Source organism: Mercenaria mercenaria, chromosome 11 (genome assembly GCF_021730395.1).
Source record: "Mercenaria mercenaria strain notata chromosome 11, MADL_Memer_1, whole genome shotgun sequence".
NCBI lineage: Eukaryota > Metazoa > Mollusca > Bivalvia > Venerida > Veneridae > Mercenaria > Mercenaria mercenaria.
The window spans coordinates 57,067,752-57,091,298 of NC_069371.1; the positions used below are offsets into that span (position 1 = coordinate 57,067,752).

The following is a 23,547-nucleotide window of genomic DNA, read 5'->3' on the forward strand; positions in this document are numbered from 1 at the left end:
TATATCTGCATTGATACAAATGTATGTATAAAAATTAAAACGGTTTCGTTTCGCCAGTTACATATTTTTCGACGTTTTTCTCGGTCTGACTAAAGTTGTAAGTTTGTCTGATTTAATGTCAGCCTGCTGTTATGTCTAGCGAACTTTTGAGTATAACAGATGGAATGATAATTAATGCACCTCTAAAACACACTGGCTGCAAAACTGACATTCTGAGATGCATTTATGGTGCATGTTTGTGTTGTTTTCTTTCACAAAAGTCTCATGAAAACCACAGCTATCTGATACAGACTAAATCAGTGTGTATAATAATTCATGACAGACACTACCCAAAAGCTTTAAAAAGAAATCTTAAAAGCTGAATGATTTGGAGAAAAAGCTTGTATTATTTATTCATAGTAAAACATCTTCGATGTAGTTTATGTTGTATTTTCGTCACAAATAATCAAAAAGGATCAAAACTGTTCGTTAAAGACTGAATCAGTGTGTATGTAAACAATGACTGGCAGTGAAAAGGATTACCGTAATTTTGAAACCAAAGCCGAATATTAAAAAAATGCAAAAAGGTTCTTATGGTTTACTGTATATTAACAATTCCTCAGTTGTCGCTTTCTTTGTAATATTTTAAACATTGATTAGCAGCCACCATCAGCGCTTTGAGCGCTTTGATTATTAACAGTGTCTGGTATACTTACTGGGTTGAAGTTTAAGTTGTCACTGTAACGTGTGTGTAAAATCAATATGTAGAAACCGAGTGAGACTTCCAATTTTAATTGTTTTGGCCGGTTTAGAACTTTGTGCAATGTTCCTGACAAAAGTTATGACGTCATGTAAGAATGTTAGGCACAGACACGCCAGTCGGAAATGCCCGACCCCGCTCTAATAGTGAAACATAGGTTCTCGAAAATATGGACAAATTTTCAAAAATATTGCCATATTTGGCCTTCTGGCAAAAAGTTAGGGGAAAAGCAGGAGTCCAACAATGCAGAGTGCCTTGAACACAAACCTCTCCTGTACCTGTTCTGCATAACAAAACTATCTGTCAACCGATTACTTTTTAGCTCGACTATTCATAGAATAGTAGAGCTATTGGACTCGCCCATGCGTCGACGTCCACGTCGCGTCTGCGTCCGCGTCCGCGTCCCGATTTTTGTTAAGGTTTTGTATGTAAGCTGGTATCTCAGTAACCACTTGTGGGAATGGATTGAAACTTCACACACTTATTCACTGTGACAAACTGACTTACATTGCACAGGTTCCATAACTCTATTTTGCTTTTTTGCAAAATTATGCCCCTTTTTCGACTTAGAAATTTTTGGTTAAGGTTTTGTATGTAAGCTGGTATCTCAGTACTTACTAATGGGAATGGATTGAAACTTCACATACTTGTTCACTGTCATGATCTGACATGCACTAAGCAAGTCCCATAACTCTACTCTTTTTTTTTTCAAAATTATGCCCCTTTTTCGACTTAGCAGTTTTTGGTTAAATTTTTGTATGTAATCTGATATCTCAGTATCCACTAATTGGAATGGATTGAAACTTCACACACTTGTTCACTGTCATGATCTAACATGCACTGTGAAGGTCCCATAACTCTACTTGGCATTTTTTACAAAATTATGCCCCTTTGACTTAGCAGTTTTTGGTTAAGTTTTTGTATGTAAGCTGGTATCTCAGTATCCACAAATTGGAAAGGATTGAAACTTCTCACACTTGTTCACTGTCATGATATGACATGCCAGTACAGAGGTTCAATACCTCTACTTTGCATTTTACAAAATTATGCCCCTTTTTCAACTTTTGTATTCATTCAATTGACAAGGCTGTTGAATAGTCGAGCGTTGCTGTCCTTCGACAGCTCTTGTTTCAGTACTCCTTCTTGAATTAGCTAGGCCTCTTTTGACATTTGCACATAGAGCCAGCAATAAACATTCGCAGTTTCGCATCTGACCAACTTAAGGACAATAATTCCGTTCAGGCCGGCTGAATATAATTATACTTGTCAGAACGAAGTTTTTTAAATGCCCGTTACACAGCACCAAAGCACAAAATCCGCATTGAATATCATTTTGAATGAAAACAGGACCTTCAGTTTTGACATTAACCTTTATTTTAAGATTTTTTAAGGCTGAAAACTACCAACTGCTACCTAAGGTTTTTTTCACATAGATTTTCACAGATTTATATTCCTGTGAAGAACTATATCACTAAGAAAGTTACACATCATTAATAGAACCCGCTGAACTTCTTTCAATATTTCTTTTCGAGACATGAAATTTTTACGCAGCTATTGACCTAGCATGCAATATAGCATATTTGGGGTCTTACCAAAGAAGTATAAATACAAAGAAGAATAGATCTAAATACATTTATTTTTGTAGCTCTTTGGTCTTACTTAACACTGCTAACACACACAAAGACAGACACAGAGACATAAATTTGAAAATGTATTGGTATATTAACGTTTAAATAGTGATTTTAAAGTATGTTTATTAACAAAAATGAAAATAAATAATGGAAATTGTGAAAAAATTTTGCTGAATCTCAACAGAGACATGTATCGGCACACAAAGACATGAAAATCCAGTAATTTTAATTAAATAATAAATTTTATTATCTATCGTCTGAATATAATTATGATATTATTCTGGAGTGCCATTATTATCAATAATTAATTATAAATAATAAATCTTTAAAATCAGACTTTTAAAAAGGCTATAAGTGGACTAGACTTAAACAAAGACATGCAAAGACAAACACAAAGATGTATATAGACAGATATAGATCTATTTATGTTTATATGGTAATTTTAGGGAATATTTATTTTAATATAGATAATGAAAACAGATAAATAAAATTGTTACAAATTATGCTGAATCTTAACACAGACATGTATCATACACAGAGACATAAAATACTATCATCCGAAAATGATACTGCTGTAGCTCTGTTGTGTATTTAAGATCAGCAATACATAAAATTATTGAAATTAAAACTTTATGAAAGGCTATAATATTGGACTAGATTTCAGCACACACAAAGACAATACAGACAAAATTAAAGACATAATTACATTTAAAGGTAGACAGGTGTATTTATGTTTAAACAGTGATTTTAGGGGAGATTTATTTAAAAAATTATAAAAAAGAAAATATAAAATTGTTAAAAATTATGCTGAATCCTACCAGAAACATGTATCATACACAGGCAAACATGCAAAGACCATCACAAAGGCATATATTTGAAGGTATATCTTTGTATATTCTATGTTTCATCGACTTTCAATGATGATGTTGGAGCGTGTTTTAAAATAAAAAATGTGAACTTACCAAGGCTCAAACATCGAAAAGCAAGTTTTTAGCTCACCTGTCACAAAGTGACAAGGTGAGCTTTTGTGATCGCGCGGTGTCCGTCGTCCGTCCGTGCGTAAACTTTTCCTTGTGACATCTCTAGAGGTCACATTTTTCATGGGATCTTTATGAAAATGGGTCAGAATGTTCATCTTAGTAAGTTCTAGGTCAAGTTCGAAACTGGGTCACGTGCCATCAAAAACTAGGTCAGTAGGTCTAAAAATAGAAAAACCTTGTGACCTCTCTAGAGGTCATAATTTTCAATGGATCTTCATGAAAATTGGTCAGAATGTTCACCTTGATGATATCTAGGTCAAGTTCGAAACTGGGTCACGTGGGGTCAAAAACTAGGTCAGTAGGTCTAAAAATAGAAAAACCTTGTGACCTCTCTAGAGGCCATATATTTTACAAAATCCTCGTGAAGATTGGTCAGAATGTTCAACTTGATGATATCTAGGTCAAGTTCGAAACTGGGTCATGTGCCATCAAAAACTAGGTCAGGAGGTCTAAAAATAGAAAAACCTTGTGACCTCTCTAGAGGCCATATATTCCACAAGATCTTCATGAAAATTGGTCAGAATGTTCACCTTGATGATATCTAAGTCAAGTTCAAAACTGGGTCACGTGCAGTCAAAAACTAGGTCAGTAGGTCTAAAAATAGAAAAACCTTGTGACCTTTCTAGAGGCCATATATTTCACAAGATCTTCATGAAAATTGGTCAGAACATTCACCTTGATGATATCTAGGTCAAGTTCAAAACTGGGTCACGTGCCGTCAAAAACTAGGTCAGTAGGTCAAATAATAGAAAAACCTTGTGACCTCTCTAAAGGCCATATTTTTCATGGGATCTGTATGAAAGTTGGTCTGAATGTTCAACTTGATGATATCTAGGTCAAGTTCGAAACTGGGTCACGTGTGGTCAAAAACTAGGTCAGTAGGTCTAAAAATAGAAAAACCTTGTGACCTCTCTAGAGGCCATATATTTCATGAAATCTTCATGAAAATTGGTCAGAATGTTCATCTTGATGATATCTAGGTCAAATTTGAAACTTGGTTACGTGCCATCAAAAACTAGGTCAGCAGGTCAAATAATAGAAAAACCTTGTGACCTCTCTAGAGGCCATATTTTCCATGGGATATGTATGAAAGTTGGTCTGAATGTTTATCTTGATGATATCTAGGTCAAGTTTGAAACTGGGTCAACTGCAATCAAAAACTAGGTCAGTAGGTCTTGAAATAGAAAAACCTTGTGACCTCTCTAGAGGCCATACCCTTGAATGGATCTTCATGAAAATTGGTCAGAATGTTCACCTTGATGATATCTAGTTCAAGTTTGAAACTGGGTCACGTGCCTTAAAAAACTAGGTCAATAGGTCAAATAATATAAAAACCTTGTGACCTCTCTAGAGACCATATTTTTCAATGGATCTTCATGAAAATTGGTCAGAATTTTTATCTTGATAATATCTAGGTCAAGTTAAAAACTGGGTCACATGAGCTCAAAAACTAGGTCACTATGTCAAATAATAGAAAAAACGACGTCATACTCAAAACTGGATCATGTGGGAAGAGGTGAGCGATTCAGGACCATCAAGGTCCTCTTGTTTTTTAAGTCATCGCCATATCCTTTGGGCCATTCATTTGTTTACATTCATCAATAACTTGTTCCGCTTTACTATGTATTACATAATTATGTGTTCCTACCCTTTTTTGGCGAATCAACTGTCCTGTATAAATTAGTCACGGCACAAACAACGTGGTTGACCTATACAAGAAATAAAAGTAAATAAATAAAAATGTTACACTTACCAAACAGAGACATGTATCGGCACACAAAAGAATGAAAATACATTAATGAAAATTTTAGGGTCAAATCTTTTCCATATTTATTGGCTGAAAATAATTGGGATGTGATTTTGGTGTGTATTTATTACAAATAATAAAGAAATTATTCGAATATGTACTTCACAAAAGACTAAAATTGGACTAAACTCTGACGAAGATACACAGAGATATGCAAAGACAGTCACAAAGACATTCAAAGACATGCAAAGACTGTTAAAACGACAACACAAAGAAATGAGCTTCTGTGAGCACTCGATGTCTGTCGTGCATCGTCCGTCTTGTGTCAACAATTTCTAAAAAAATCTTCTTCTTCAAAACCACTTGGCAGATTTACACCAAACTTCACAGGAATGATCCTTGGGTGGTCCCCTTTCAAAATTTCCCATAATATTGAAATCCATGCAGAATTCTGGTTGCCATGGCAACCAAAAGGAAAAACTTAAAAAATCTTCTTGTCTAAAACCGCAAGGGATAGAGCCTTGATATTTAGCATGTGACATCGTGTAATGGCCCTCTATGAAAATTGCCCAAATTATGACCCAAGGGTGAAAAGAGTCCCCGCTTTGGAGGTCCCAAGTTTTACATAGACTTATATAGGAAAAAACTTTAAAAATCTTCTTGTCTGAAACCACAAGAGTTAGGCCTTTGATATTTGATATGCAGCATTGCCGTGTAGTCATCTACCAAGATTGTTCAAATTATTACCATGGGGTGAAAAGAGGCCCCACCCCAGGGGACCCAAGTTTTACATAGACTTATATAGGAAAAAAACTTTAAAAATCTTCTTGTCTGAAACTGCAAGGCCTAGGTTTTTTATATTTGTTATGTTGCATTGCCTAGTGGTCTTTTACCAAGATAATTCAAATTATGCCCCTGGGGGTCCCAAGTTTTAAATAGATTTATAGGAAAAATATTTAAAAATCTTTTTGACTGAAAGTTCAAGGCCTAGGCCTTTGATATTTGGTAGTGGACCTTTAACAAGAGTGTCCAAATTATGCCCCTGGGGTGAAAAGAGGCCCCACCCTGAGAGTCACTTGTTATATGAGTTATATATACATAGAAAGAAATACTTCAAATATTATCAGATCATATTTCCTAGACTGTTTAATTATAATTACCTGATGACCCCAAGTGATTAGGGGTCTCCTAACTGTGACCTTGACCTACTGACCTATTTTCTTGTGTTTTTAAGATACAGCCTTGAAATTTGGATGGCATGTACAGTTTTGCACACTGATCCTAAAACTGATCTTCAGTGACCATAAATGTGACCAACTGACCTACTTTCTTAATATTTTAGCATCAGTTTGACATTTGAAATTAGTTCACACAACTGGGAAAAGATTTCAATGCTTACTTACATTTGACTTTCTTACCTGATCTCTTATACTTGTCTATGTAGCTCATATTACTCAGGTGAATGATCCAGGGTCATCATGACCCTCTTGTTTTTATTTAGTCCATCAGTTTTATTCTTTTTCATATTAAATGATCGGGACTCTTGACCCTTAAATTATAGTAGTGCCCAGATTTTGGTGGCTGTTTTGAATTTCTGCAATATTATTTACTACCCTGCCAAGTTTCATGCTTTTCGTAGAAAGTGCAAAATGAATCTTTATTTTAAATTTTAGATTTTTAGCTTGACAATTCAAAGAATAGGTAGAGCTATTGGACTCACCCGTGCATCAGCGTCCGCATTGGCGTCCGCGTCCCAATTTGGTTAAGTTTTTATATGTAAGCTGGTATCTCAGTAACCTCTTGTGGTAATGGATTGAAACTTCACACATTTATTTACTGTGATAAATCGACTTACACTGCACAGGTTCCATAACTTTATTTTGCTTTTTTTACAAACTTATGCCCCTTTTTCGACTTAGAAATTTTTGGTTAAGGTTTTGTATGTAAGCTGGAATCTCAGAACCCACTAATGGGAATGGATTGAAACTTCACACACTTGTTTACTGTCATGATCTGACATGCACTACGCAGGGGCCATAATTCTACTCTTTTTTTCAAAATATTTGTTTGTTTGTTTTGGGTTTAACGCCGTTTTTCAACAGTATTTCAGTCATGTAACGGCGGGCAGTTAACCTAACCAGTGTTCCTGGATTCTGTACCAGTACAAACCTGTTCTCCGCAAGTAACTTCCAATTTCCCCACATGAATCAGAGGTGGAGGACTAATGATTTCAGACACAGTGTCATTTATCAAATAGTCACGGAGAACATGCGCCCCGTGCGATCTGTAGACCGACGCTCTTACCTACTGAGCGGGCGGGTTTTTCAGAATATTGCCCCATTTTGGACTTAGGCAGTTTTTTGTTAAGTTTTTGTATGTAATTAAGTTGGTATCTCAGTATCCACTAACTGGAATGGATTGAAATTTCACACACTCATTCACTGTCATGATGTGACATGCATTGCATAGGTCCCATAACTCTACTTCGCATTTTTACAAAATTATGCCCCTTTTTCAACTTAGCAGTTTTTGGTTAAGTTTATGTATGTAATCTGGTATCTCAGTATCCACTAATGAGAATGGATTGAAACTTCACACACTTGTGCATTGTCATGAGCTGATAAGCACTGTGCAGATTCCATAACCCTGTTTTGCATTTTTACAAAATTATGCCCCTTTTTGACTTCTGTATTCATTCAATTGACAGGGCTGTTGAATAGTCGAGCGTTGCTGTCCCCCGACAGCTCTTGTTATTATTAAAATTAATCTGAATTTCTCACTCTTTAAAAATTGTTATAAGATAATAGATTGGGTGTGTGAAACATACCTGAAAAATATAATAGATAGATTTCACAATAGGGCCCAGTTGTACTGGTTGAAATACATTAACAAGAGAGACAAGCCTTTATTGTTTTTGCAACTTTCACTTCAGTGCAGGAAGAACTTACTTTGTAAATCCTAAGGTTTTTTTTTCTGTTATTGACCAAGTTGCATGACCATCCTGCAGTTACAAATATACTTTCTTTCTTAATAGTTAGCCTTGGTTTGTGACCTATCTGTGCACAAAATGAAAGTCAGGTAATATCTTTTATTTATATTTCAGCTTCATTTGCACAACATGTCTTGTCTTGTGAAGAACAGACTTGTGTATCTAGCAGCACTACATAGTAGAAGTTGCCACACTGTTGTAGCCAAGTCTGCTGTTGTAACACAGCCTCTTAATTTCCTAAATGGGAAAAGGATGGAACCTGTGAATACAGATAAACAACAACAGTTCCCACTTCAGTATCCAGCCACAGGTAAACAGCACTTTTCATTCCAGTACCCTGCCACAGGTGAGAAAAATAGTTCTCAATCCAGTGTCCAGCCACAGGTAAACAACAGCAGTTCTTAATTCAATGTCCAGCCATAGGTAAACAAGAACAGTTCTCAATTCAGTATTCAGTCTGATGTAAACAACAACAGTTTTCAATTCAGTATCCAGCCACAGGTAAACAAGAACAGTGCTCAATTCAGTAACCAGCCATAGATAAGCAACAGCAGTTTTCAGTTCAGTATCCAGCCACAGGTAAACAACAACAGTTCTCAATTCAGTATCCAGCCACAGGTAAACAAGAACTGTGCTCAATTCAGTATCCAGCCACAGATAAGCAACAGCAGTTCTCAATTCAGTATCCAGCCACATGTTAACAGCAACAGTTCTCAATTCAGTATCAAACGACAGATAAACAATTCAGTATCCAGCAATGGGTAAGCAACAACAGTTCTCAATTCAGTATCCAGCAATGGGTAAGCAACAACAGTTCTCAATTCAGTATCCATCATCTTACCACAGACATACAAGTACAGTTCTCACTTCACCATCTTACCACAGGTAAACAACTACAATTTTCACTTCATCATCCTACCACAGACAAACAACTACAGTTCATACTTCACCATCTTACCACAGGTAAACAACTACAATTTTCACTTAATCATCTTTCCATAGACAAACAACTATAATTCTCTCTTCATCATATTACCACAGATAAACAACTACAGTTCTCACTTCATCATCTTACCATAGACAAACAACTATAATTCTCTCTTCATCATATTACCACAGACATACAACTACAGTTCTCACTTCAGCATCTTACCATAGGTAAACAACTACAATTTTCACTTCATCTTACCACAGACAAATAACTACAGTTCTTCCTTCATCATCTTACCACAGACAAACAACTACAGTTCTCCCTTCATCATCTTACCACAGACAAACAACTACAGTTCTCACTTCATCATCTTACCACAGATAAACAACTAAAGTTCTCACTTCATCATCTTACCACAGGTAAACAACTACAGTTCTTTCTTTAGCATCTTGTCACAGGTAAACAACTACAGTTCTCACATCAGCATTCTGTCAGAGGTTTTCACTTCAGCATCCTTCCACAGATAAACAACTACAGTTCTCACTTCATCATTTTACCACAGGTAAACAACTACAGTTCTCACTTCAGCATCTTACCACAGACAAACAACTACAATTCTCACTTCGTCATCTTACCACAAATAAACAACCACAATGCTCACTTCATCATCTTACCACAGACAAACAACTGCAGTTCTCACTTCATCATCTTACCACAGACAAACAACTGCAGCTCTCACTTCATCATCTTACCACAGATAAACAACTACAGTTCTCACTTCATCATTATGTCACAGGTTTTCACTTCAGCATCCTACCACAGATTAACAACTACAGTTCTCACTTCATCATCTTACCACAGACATACAATTACAGTTCTCACTTAATCATCTTACCACAGGTAAACAACTAGAGTTCTCACTTCATCATCTTACCTCAGGTAAACAACTAGAGTTCTCACTTAATCATCTTACCACAGACAAACAACTACAGTTCTCACTTCATCATCTTACTACAGATAAACAACTACAGTTCTCACTTCATCATCTTACCACAGATAAACAGCTACAACTCTTACTTCATCATCCTACCACAGGTAAACAACTACAGTTCTCACTTCATCATCTAACTACAGACAAACAAGTACAGTTCTCACTTCATCATTCTATCACAGATAAACAACCACAGTTCTCAAGTCTCACTTGAGCATAGATGCAACCTTCTGAAAATTTTACTTTTTTCACTTTAATATTCAGAATGTGATGTAGATATTTTAGTAAATGATGATTATATTTTAAATAAGGCAAATTATGTAAAAAAAAAAGGCATTTGGTAAAAAAGTCAAGTTATGATCATGTTTCACTCACCCATCGACTTATTCACTGCGATTAACTGACTAATGCAGCACAGGTTCCATAACTATTTTGCTTTTAATACGTCTGTTTTTAAATGATAGACCTATTCTGCGATGGCATGTGCATCTGTCTGTGTCCGTCATAATTCTTGTCCAGGGCATAACTCTATAACCATTAAAGGTATTGACTGTAAACTTGGCATATAGGTAGATGGTGATGAGACAATGTACAGAGCACTTAAACCAGCTCTGTAGGTCAAAGGTCAAGGTCGCAAATTGACCTAAAAGGTCAAAACTGTCCATCATATTTTGTGTCCGGAGCATTACTAAATAACCATGCAAGATATTGACTGCAGACTTTGCATGTAGGTAGGTGGTGATGCAACAATGTACAAAGATTAAGAACCAGATCTGTAGGTTAAAAGTCTGACAGGGTCACAGATTGAGCTCAAAGTTCAAATCTGTCTGTCATATTTCATGTCTGGAGCATAACTTAATAACCATTTAAGATTTAGACTTCAAGCCTGACATGTAGGTAGGTAGTGATGAGATGATGCACAGAGAACATGAACCTGGTCTGTAGGTTTAAGGTCAAGGTCACAAATTGAGCTTAAAGGTCAAACTTGTCAGTCATCTTTAGTGTCAGGAACATAACTTATTAACTGTTCAAGGTGTTAATTTCAAATTTGGGATGTAGGTAGATGAGGTGATGTGCAGAGTGCATGAACCAGGGTGGTAAGTCAAAGCTCAAGGTCATAGCAAGGTCAAATCTGCCCATCATGTTTCATGCCCAGAGCATAAAGTAAAATATATCTTTCATTTTGTAGATCCTTTTTCTACGACCGAAGGGACATATTATGTTATACCCCCGGTATCTGTCTGTCCGTTAGCAATTTCGTGTCTGCTCTGTAACTCTTGAACCCCTTGAAGGATTTCGAAGAAACTTGACACAAATGTTCACCACATCAAGACGACTTGCAGAGGGCTTGCTCCAAGGTCAAGGTCACACTTAAAGGTCATATGACTTTGTTTCATGTCCGCTGTGTAACTCTTGAACATAGAGATGACGTGCAGAGCGCATGTTAAAGATGGCTTTCTTCAAGGTCAAGGTCACTCTTAGGAGTCAAAGTTCATATGACTTTGTTTCGTGTGTATATTGCTCTGAATTGCGGTGTTCTTGTTTTTATTTGGCAGATCCCATTTTTGTTCACTTACAATAATTTTTTTAGCTCACCTGAGCATGAAGTGCTCATGGTGAGGTATTGTGATCATGCTGTGTCCATCATCCGTGCGTCCGTTTGTGTGTCAAGTTGTCCGTCATCAACATTTGTGTTTAAACGACATCTCCTCCTTAACCACTGAATGGATTTTGATGAAACTTGGCCATGATGTTCCTTAGGTGGTCCTCTACCAAAGTTGTTCAAACGGTTCCACTTGGTTGCACATAGGGGCTGCCAGATCTAAAAATAGAAATAACTTCAGATGACATCTCCTCCTAAACCAATGGTCCGATTTTGAAATAATATCACACAAATGGTCCATATGCTACCTTCTACCAAGATGGTTCAAATTATACCGAATCGTCAAAAAACACGGCCGCCAGAGGGCGTGGTCACTTTTCCCTATATGTATATAGAGGAAACTTTAAAAATCTTCTTGTGTGAAACTACTAGACTGATTTTAAAATAATTTTACCCAAATGGTCCTTGTGTGACCCTCTACCAAGATTGTTCAAATTATTTTGATTTGTGAAAAAACATGTCCGCCAGAGGGCAAGGTCACTTTTCCCTATATGTATATAGTGGAAACTTTAAAAATTTTCTTGTGTGAAACTTAATTACACTGATAATTACACCTATTCAGTCGAAAAGACAATTTGTCGCCGGAATTGCTTGTGTTTAAAAAGTTTTTCACACCTTTGCCTGACATTCGCCAAGCTTTCCCTTAGACGGCGCGTGCTGAATTTTCACACGCTTATGTAATTAGCATCGGTATACGACAAACAAATTAAACAAAGTGACATTTGTTCACTGCAATGCTTTAATGGGCTTTGATTTATACAAACAAAATTATTTAAAATAATTGAGCAGCGTCTGTCTTTATTTTTATGCCCCCGAAGGGAGGCATATAGTTTTTGAATCGTCTGTCAGTCTGTCGGTCTGTCCGCAATTTTCGTGTCCAGTCCATATCTTTGTCATTGATGGATGGATTTTCAAATAACTTGGCATGAATGTATACCACAGTAAGACAAGATGTGGCGCGCAAGACCCAGGTCCGTAGCTCAAAGGTCAAGGTCACACTTAGACGTTAAAGGTCATTTTTCATGATAGTGCATTCGTGTCCGGGCCATATCTTTGTCATCCATGGATGGATTTTCAAATAACTTGGCATGAATGTGTACCACAGTAAGACGACGTGTCGCGCGCAAGACCCAGGTCCGTAGCTCAAAGGTCAAGGTCACACTTAGACGTTAAAGGTCATTTTTCATGATAGTGCATTCGTGTCCGGTCCATATCTTTGTCATCCATGGATGGATATTCAAATAACTTGGCATGAATGTGTACCACAGTAAGACGACGTGTCGCACGCAAGACCCAGGTCCGTAGCTCAAAGGTCAAGGTCACATTTAGACGTTAAAGGTCATATTTCATGATAGTGCATTGATGGGCGTGTCCGGTCCATATCTTTGTCATTCATGCATGGATTTTAAAATTATTGGGCATAAATGTGTACCACAGTAAGACGACGTGTTGCGCGCAAGACCCAGGTCTGTAGGTCAAAGGTCCTAAACTCTAACATCGGCCATAACTATTCATTCAAAGTGCCATCGGGGGCATATGTCATCCTATGGAGACAGCTCTTGTTTCTGCATAAAATCGGGAGATCCAATGTCAACTTTCATACTGCTTTAGCATGGCTGAACAACTTAGTAAAGGACCCGTAAATGGGTAGATAGCTAAGTCAGCTACTGGAAAGCAATATAAACTATGAATTATAAAGGTTTGCTATGGTTTGTAACACATCATGCCCTCGAATTTCCAGATTAAAAATGGCCACCATTTGGATGGCTCGAACAACGGAAAACTCAAACTAATTTCCGGGGGACCCTCGAGTTCGAGCCATCGAAGTTCTACTGTATGTATATTGTGGAAACTTTAAAAATCTATTTGTGTGAAACTGCTGAACCGATTTTAGAATAATTTTACACAAATAGTCCTTATGTCACTCTCTACCAAAGCCTTATTCTCTACCAAGATTGTTCAAATTATTTTGATTTGTCAAGAAACATGGCCGCCAGAGGGCATGGCCACTTTTTCCTATATGTATATAGTGGAAACTTTAAAAATTTTCTTGTGTGAAACTACTAGCCCAATTTTGAATAATTTTACACAAATGGTCCTTGTGTGACCCTCTACCAAGATTGTTCAAATTATTTTGATTTGTCCAAAACAGGGGTGTAAAATTCTTTTTCACACCACTCGCCCTGCAGGACTAGTAGCTAGTAAAACCTACTCGCCCTTAGTAAACAGTCACTCGCCCTAATAATTGATATTTTTAGTACTGTCACGTTTTATGGAAGGAGTAATATGTAAAACAAGCAAATTTCAAATATAACACATAGCTCATACACTACGTTTCCTTTTTTATTAGCTCACTGTCACATAGTGACAAGGTGAGCTTTTGGGATCACCCTTAGTCCGTCGTCCGTCGTCAGTCCGTGCTTCCGTGCGTCTGTGCGTCAACAATTTCTTGTCTGCACGAAATTGGTTTCATTTATGATTTTATTTTAACCGAACTTGCACACAACTTGTATCACCATAAGATCTCGGTTCCTTTCTTGAACTGGCCAGATCCTATTATGGGTTCCAGAGTTATGGCCCCTGAAAGGGCCAAAATTAGCTATTTTGACCTTGTCTGCACAGTAGCAGCTTTATTTATGATTTGATTTTTACCAAACTAGCACACAACTTGTATCACCATAAGATCTCGGTTCCTTTCTTGAACTGGCCAGATCCCTTTATGGGTTCCAGAGTTATGGCCCCTGAAAGGGCCAAAGTGAGCTATTTTGACCTTGTCTGCACAGTAGCAGCTTTATTTATGATTTGATTTTTACCAAACTGGCACACAACTTGTATCACCATAAGATCTTGGTTCCTTTCTTGAACTGGCCAGATTCCATTATGGGTTCTAGAGTTATGGCCCCTGAAAGGGCCAAAATTAGCTATTTTGAGCTTTTCTGCACAATAGCAGCTTCATTTATGATTTGATTTTAATCAAACTGGCATACAGCTTGTATCACCATAAGATCTTGGTTCCTTTCTTGAACTGGCGATATTCCTTTATGGGTTCCAGAGTTATGGCCCCTGAAAGGACCAGAATTAGCTATTTTGACCTTGTCTGCACAATAGCAGCTTCATTTATGATTTGAATTTAATCAAACTTGCATAAAACTTGTGTCACCATAAGATCTTGATTCCTTAGTTGAACTGGCCAGATCCCCTGATGGGTTTTAAAAGTTATGGCCCCTGAAAGGGCCAAAATTAGTTATTTTGACCTTGTCTGCACAATAGCAGCTTCATTTATGATTCGATTTTAACCAAACTTGCACACAACTTGTATCACCACAAGATCTTGGTTCCTTTCTTGAACTGGCCAGATTTCTTCATGGGTTCCAGAGTTATGGCCCCTTAAAGGTCCAAAATTGGCTATTTTGGCTTTTGCAGCCATATAGAGACTTCATTTATGGTTTTATTTGATACAGACTTCCAAAATATCTTCAACAACAATAATTGTTGGATTCCATGACAAATCAGATCCAGTTGTAGGTTCCAGAGTTATTTTATATCTGATTACCTCCCCTGATTGTAATCAAAATGGATTTATATCAGTAAGTACTTATAGGACTTATTTGAAATTTCATTATTGTTATTAGTTGGACTGAGACAATCAGGGTAGATAACTATGGACTGATTTTATGTCAGATTACCTCCCTTTATTTCAAATTAAAATGGGTATATCTCCGTAACTGATGAAGATACTGATCTGAAATTTCATTTATACCAACATATTTATTTGGCAGATCCTTCTTTTGTTCACTTACAATATTTTTTTTTTTAATTACTTCCCTTTTACGTTACTATAAATAGCTTATTTTTAGTAACTTCTTTATTATTGGCCATAGGGAAAAACCGAGACCACTTTTCTGTGGTACAACATGGACAGTACCTCCAATTTTTAGGTGTTTTTTGACATATCTATACCTTGTAAGAATTTTTTTCTTCTTTTTGGTTAAATTTCTTCCCTTTGTTGTTCCAGTCCTTTGGACTTAGATATTTTTAGGACCTTCTTGTCCTCAAGTGCATTGATAACAGGTGAGCGATATAGGGCCATCATGGCCCTCTTGTTTGACTTTTATATTCTTTCAATTGACAAGGGTGTTGAATAGTCGAGAGTTGCTATCATCTGCCAGCTTTTGTTTAACAATCAACAGTTACTGCATGATATTTAATTATGAAAGAAGCTCTACCCAATTGATATATATTTAATAATGGTAAATACATTTAATGAGAATTTTCTAATTTTGAAGTTAATAGCAGAAGATTTAATATTTAAATGAGAGATAGGCATTGGGTATCTGTAAATAAATCTTATTGTACCCCCTGACAACAAAGTTGTAAGGGGGGGTATACAGGTTTCAGGTTGTCTGTCTGTCCGTCTGTCTGTCTGGCCGTCTGTCCGTAGACGCAATCTTGTGCGCACCATCTCTCCTTATCCCCTTGACAGAATTTAATGAAACTTCACACAAGTGATCAGTACCAACAGTGGTTTGTGCATGGGGCATGTTAGGTTCTTTTAGAAAAAAAATTTGCAGAGTTATGGGACTTTGTTTTTTTGTTACTATACTGTATACATAGACACAATCTTGTGCGCACCATCTCTCCTCATCCCCTTGACACAATTTAATGAAACTTCACACAAGTGATCAGTACCAACAGTAGTTGTGCATGGGGCATGTTAGGTTCTTTTAGAAAAAAAATTTGCAGAGTTATGGGACTTTGTTTTTTTGTTACTATACTATATACATAGACACAATCTTGTGCGCACCATCTTTCCTCATCCTCTTGACACAATTTAATGAAACTTCACACAAGTGATCAGTAACAACAGTAGTTGTGCATGGGCATGTTAGGTTCTTTCAGCGACAAAATTGCAGAGTTATGGGACTTTGTTTCTTGTTAACATACTATGTACATACAGTCTGCATATGCAATCTTGTGCGTGCCTAATCTACCAAACCCTTACACACAATTTAATGAAACTTCACACAAGTGATCAGTACCAACCCTAGTTGTGCATAGTGCATGTTACATTCTTTTAGATAAATATTCTGCATAGGTATGGGACTTTGTTTTTTGTTACTATACTGTATACATACAGTCTATATACATACAGTCCACATAATTATGCAATCTTGTGTGCATCAAATTGCAGTGTACTGTGTCAGTGCATGCTGGGGGTACATTCATCACCTTTAGTGATAGCTCTAGTTTTATCCTACATTATCTTACAGGTGAAGTATTGAAGACAGTACAGAGTTCTGGAGCTGTTGATGTAGACATTGCAGTAACCGCTGCTAAGAATGGGCAGAAAATTTGGGCGAGTTTGTCTGGGTTTGAAAGGGGACAGGTACTGAAACGTGCAGCAGACATATGCAGGGTAAGGCCTTCTGTGTATTTATAAGAAAATGAAAGTGAGATTGTGAAAATAAAATGTGCCTGACTTTGAAATATAAGTCATAGTTGTAAGTGTTACCACACTGTTATTAATTCAGTTCAACCTCATGTTTGCCACCAAATCTGTACACAGTTTTATATTATTTTTGGCTTTATTTTATGGATATCGATATACAGTCGAGTCCACTTAATACGAATTCGTTTGATACGAATTTTCGGCTATAACGAACAAAATCCGGATTCCCCGGCTGAGTCCTTCTATTTCTTTGTAAAATTATTTCAGTAATAGCGAACTCGCTTCATACGAATTTTCGGGAGATACGAACACATTTTGGAAGTCCCAATGAGCTAAAATGTTATAAGTTTCCATGTTTTGATACGAACTAATTTTAGAAGTCGGCGGTTTTTTTTTTTTTGCTACGCTTGATCTTTTAACAGTTTGAATCTCTACAGTGCTGATATTTAGTCGAAGTGATTATCACCTGTATTCGATAAATACATAATAATGAGATTAATGTATGCAGTTATTTTATTCATTACAATCGAGTCCAAGTAATAATGTCTTTAGCAATTCAGCGATAATTACTTTCATTTGTACACCTCTCCATGAAAATACAATTTCATTGTACGTTTTAGGGCTATATAGTGTTCTTTTAGTATCAAAAATACAACAAAAAATTACCAGTTTTTTTTCAAGTAAATGTTTGAAATACCATGTGTAAAGTACCTGTTGCAAAAATGCATTGACATATACACGTTACTGTATTCCTGTGTAACTATATGTGCTAGATCGATATGTGCTATAAACACTTGGTGATTCAATACATTTGTAAATTGAAATTTATTTTTCATACATTTTTACGTGTTTAAGTATGAGTAATTTTATTGTAAACTGAACACACTCAATCAGTTAAAACTACTAATGAGCATCTATTCACTACTGTATTTTATTTATCGGAAGCTATTCACCGGCGATACCGGTGATACTGCCCAACTTGCTCGTGCAAATTACCCGGTAGTCATACATTCGTTAATACGAATTTCCTTTGATACGAGCACATTTCCCAGGTCCCGAAGAGTTCGTTTAAAGCGAGTTTGACTGTAATTCATACATCATTCTTGAGGTCTCCAAGGATTGTAGAAGAAAACTTCTGTTCATCTCAAGCGAAAAGCACAAAGTGTTCAGAGTGAGCTATGTTGATCACTCAACATCTGTTGTACATCATCACTATCCATCCACACGTCTTAACAAACATGTCTCCTGAACATTTGGTACAAGTTGAAACTTGGTCTGAATGTTATTTGGATAGTCTTCTACCAATTTTTATACCCCCAACAAACATTTTTAGAGGGGTGGGTGGAGGCTATATAGGAGTCAGTTTTTAAAATAGATGTTCCACCTTATCACCCGCATCATGTGACACAAGGTGCATAACTCTGACACCAATTTTTCATGAATTATGCCCCCTTTTACTTCGAATTTAAGGTTAATAATGATGCATTTTCACTATATATCATTCTTATTGGCTTAGAGCCAAAGGGAAGAAACCTTTTTAGCTCACCTGAGCACGAAGTGCTCAAAGATGAGCTTTAGTGATTGCCCTGTGTCTGTCGTCCGTCCATCGTCCGTCGTCGTCAACAGCTTGACTGTTAACACTCTAGAAGTCACAATTTTGGCCCAGTCTTAATGAAACTTAGTGAAAATATGTTACTCTCAATAAAATCTTGGATGAGTTAGATATTGGGTTATCTGGGGTCAAACACTAGGTCACCAGGTCAAATCAAAGGAAAAGCTTAACACTTTAGAGGTCACAATTTTGGCCCAATCTTAATGAAACTTGATTAGAATGTAACCCTCAATAAAATCTTGGATGAGTTTGATATTGAGTTATCTGGGTTCAAAAACTAGGTCGCAAGGTCAAATCAAAGGAAAAGCTTGTTAACACTCTAGTGGTCACAATTTTGGCCCAATCTTAATGAAACTTTGTCAGAATGTTACCCTTAATAAAATCTTGGACAATTTCGAGATTGGGTCATCTAGGGTTAAAAACTAGGTCACGTGATCAAATCAAAGGAAAAGTTTACTAACACTCTAGAGGTCACAATTTTGGCCCAATCTTAATGACACTTGGTCAGAATGTTACCCTCAATAAAATCTTGGATGAATTTGATATTGGGTTATCAGGGGTCAAAAACTAGGTCACCAGGTCAGATCATTGGAAAAGCTTGTTAACACTGTAGAGGCCACATTTATGACTGTATCTTCATGAAACATGGTCAGAATTTTAATCTTGATGATCTCAAGATCCACTATGAATCTGGGTCATGTAGGATTAAAAACTAGGCCACCAGGTCAAATCAAAGGAAAAGCTAGTTAACATTGTAGAGGCCACATTTATGACCATATCTTAATAAAACTTGGTCAGAATGTTAATCTTGATGATCTATAGATCATGTTCAAACCTGGGCCAGGTGGGATAAAAAACAAGGTCACTAGGTCAAATAAAAGGAAAAGCTTGTTTACACTATAGAGGCATCATTTATGACTGTATCTTCATCAAAATTAGTCAGAATGTTAATCTTGATGATCTTTAGGTCAAGATTGAATCTGGGTCATGTGGGGTCAAAAACTAGGTCACCAGGTCAAATCATAGGAAAAACTTGTTAACACTCTAGAGACCACATTTATAACTGTATTGTCATGAAATTTAGTCAAACTGTTAATCTTCCGTCCATTAACAATTTTTAGCTCAAAGCCAAAGGCTCATGGTGAGCTTTTGTGACTGCTCAATGTCCGTCGTGTGTCGTCAGTCGTCTGTCAACATTTTCTAAAAAAATCTTCTTGAAAACCACTGGGAAGAATTACACCAAACTTCACAGGAATGATCCTTGGGTGATCCCTTTTCAAAATTTTTCAAAGAATTTAATTCTGTGGAGAACTCTGGTTGCCATGGCAACCGAAAGGAAAAACTTTAAAAATCTTCTTGTCCAAAACCGCAAGGCGTGGAGCCTTGATATTTAGCATGTGACATCATCTTATGGTCCTCTATCAAGATTGTTCAAATTGCAGGCCTCCTAGTGAAACCTTAAAAACCTTTAAAAACCTTTAATTTCAGAGCAAACCTTTAAAACCTTTAAATCTTCTGAAAAACCCTTTAAAACGGCCAAATAGCCTGTAATTTTCACACAAAACCTATATTTTTGTTCAGACTGCTTGCCGTGCCAGTTTAAAGCAAGTAATGGTTATACTACTGTATTTCTTCCCCCCTTTTAAGTGTTGTTATTAGGATACTGCTTGTGTATCTTTCATCTTGAGTTTTTCAGAATGCTGTTGTGTTCACCAGACCACATACATGTAGATGTTTTTAGTAAATACCTATATATATTATGTGTTTTCAACGAGAATTATAAAAAAAATAGCCTTTATTTACTCTTTATTTTTTAATATTTTACACTAAAAGGCCTTTATTTTCATAGATTGGAGCCTTTATAAAAACCTTTATTTTTGTTTAGGCCTGCTAGGAGGCCTGAAATTGTGCCCCTAAGGTGAAAAGAGGCCCAGTCCTGGGGGAACCAAGTTTAACATAGACTTATATATAAATATAGGAAAAAAATTAAAGATCTTCTTGTCTGAAAGTTCAAGGCCTAGGCATTTGATATTTGGTATGTAACACTGCCTGGTGGATCTCTAACAAGTTTGTTCAAATCATGCCCTTGGGTGAAAAGAGGCCCCGCCCCGGGGGTCACTTGTATATGAGTTATGTAGGAAAAAATACTTCAAAAATTATCTGATTATATTTCCTAGATTGTTTAATTATAATTACCTGATGACCCCAAGTAATTAGGGGTCACTTGACTCAAGTTGACTGTGACCTTGACCTACTGACCTACTTTCTTTTTTTTAAAGATACAGCCTTGAAATTCGGATGACATGTATACAGTTTTGCACACTGATCTTAAAACTGACTTTCAGTAACCTTGAATATGACCTACTGACCTACTTTCTTGTTTTTCAAGCTACAGCCTTGAAATTTGGATGACATGTACAGTTTTGCAGACTGATTTTAAAGCAGGGTTTTTTCTAGCTAATTTGGGAACATAGCCTATACCCCCAAAATTGGGAATTTTGATGCGTAAATGTTCCAAATTGGGAAATATTTAGTCCCATAGGATATAGTAAGGATGTGTTTAAGCACTTTCTCATACACTTATTTCACATTGTACAACCTCTTTAACAGACTTCCATTACAAAATTGTCCATAATTTGGTCAATTTTTGTGCAATTTTGATGAAATTTTTTTCAGAATGTAGATTAGGAATTTTTGCACTCATTTTGGGAAAAATACATACTTTTTGGCATTGGAAATATAGCCGAATAACGGCTATAAAAACGGCCGAAAAAAAACCCTGTAAAGCTGAATTTCATTGACCATGAATGTGACCTACTGACCTATTTTCTTTTTTTTTAAGATACAGTCTTGAAATTTGGGTGACATGTACAAAAACTGACTTCAGTAACCATAAATATGACCTACTGCCGTACTTTCTTAATATTTTAGCATCAGTTTGACCTTTAAAACATATCGCTCATATTACTCAGGTGAGTGATCCAGGGTCATCATGACCCTTTTGTTTAAAGATATTTCTTGTTTAAAGTTGATTTTGGATGAGCCAAAATGTCCTTTATTTTCTTAATCACTTCCTGAACTTTAGAAATGGGTATTCTAACAAATATCTGGTTTGAATTTAGCTCCAAACCGGCCATCAAGCATTGATTGAACGCAGCTCCTTGTTTAATTTGATTATTAATTATTTCTAGGTTTACAAGGTAAAACGTAAATTACTAGAATCTCATTGGGCATGGATGCCAGAATATTAAAGTGGAATCCCATCTCTATAACTATCCAATAACAAATATACCTCTATTTCATTATAAAATTGTAGGTAATATTTTAAAACTAAAAATGTCTAGGTTTGAAGGCTTTTCCAGTGTACAAGATTGCTTTTCAAGCTTATTTCCTGATTTTGCCACTAACGAACCCTCATAAAGGGCCTTGAAAATCCCTGCCACAGAAAGGACTTTGAAAAGGTAATTCTCAAGCGGATTGTGTATACCTAGCCTAGCTTATCATCAGGGCAACTGATCTCTGAATGAGGTCCATAACATTTAGTGCAAATGTGTGGAAATTAACAATTTGGCCAGGAAAATTGACCATTATTAAAATCAAGACACGTGTACCTAGATTTTACAACTGCATTGGTCCATTTTTCAACACAATTGATTTGCTCCTTGCAGTCTTTCTGAGATTTACCCTGAACAAGGTGTCCGTACAAAATTCGGACAGTCCACTGCTCCTTTTAATAACAGCGTAAGATTGATATACTTGCCTTTACAAATTTGATGTTTAAGTGATGATGGAACATGAACAGTTAAATTGTGATCTGCTAGACATATAATAGGCTTCAAAATTGCACTGTTTGCAATATTGAACATTGAGCTCGTGACAGGAGTCATTAGCATGTGTAGAAGTCGCTATATTCTCATTTTGATTGGCGAGGCCAAACCCCAATGAAAAAGTGTAATTTGTACCTGTTGACCTAACTTTTCGGGAAATAATACCAGAAGTATTCAAAATTTCCGAATCTATAAAATTTGACCTACCGTGTTCGACTGTAACAGCCTGTCATCAACCAGATCGTCAAAGTCATCAGTGGTGTGCTTGTGGCCCCTGGGCTCACTGGTCTTGTTCTGCTCATTCTGGACAGGGTTCACCCTCTCCGCCTCATTCTGCAGGTAAGCTTGCTATAATCCAAGCCTCTGAAGGGCTGGGTTCCTCTGTTCATCATTTTGAGCACCTGTGTTTCTGGCAGCATGACAATTAACCATCAACTAAAGCCTCAGAGGGGGTATCCCTTCTACCCTCCAGACGACATTCTGATTTCTGTCAACTTGTTGACTCGCGTGTCCAGATTGTGAAAATTGCAAGGGAAAGTTTATATAGCAAAACAACTAAGCTGACTTAATCCCGGACTTCTGACATATTTATGCCCCCTTTCGAATAAGGAAGCCAATCAGTTTCCGGATGATAACTCAAGAACACTTGGGCCTAGGATCATGAAACTTTATATGGAGTTGGTCATTAAAAGCAGATGACCCCTTTTGATTTTGAGATCAGTAGGTCAAAGGTCGAGGTCACAGTGACCTGGAACAATTAAATGGTTTCCAGACAATAACTTGAGAACACTTTGGCCTAGGATCATGAAACTTGATAGGGAGGTTGATCATGACCAGCAGATGACCACTTTTGATTTTGAGGTCAGTAAATCAAAGATCAAGGTCACAGTGACCCGAAACAATTAAATGGTTTCTGGATGATAACTTA

General features: G+C 36.7%; 1 protein-coding gene across 1 annotated transcript in view; it reads left to right on the forward strand.

Annotated features, from left to right (window-relative positions):
- Positions 1-23,547, forward strand: part of LOC128546597 (4-trimethylaminobutyraldehyde dehydrogenase A-like) — a 75,963-nt gene that overhangs the window by 5,804 nt on the left and 46,612 nt on the right. Inside the window, 2 exon segments of the mRNA XM_053517502.1 lie at positions 8,261-8,456; positions 17,002-17,147. Of these exon segments, the coding sequence (XP_053373477.1) occupies positions 8,276-8,456; positions 17,002-17,147 (327 nt within the window). The 5' untranslated portion in view covers positions 8,261-8,275.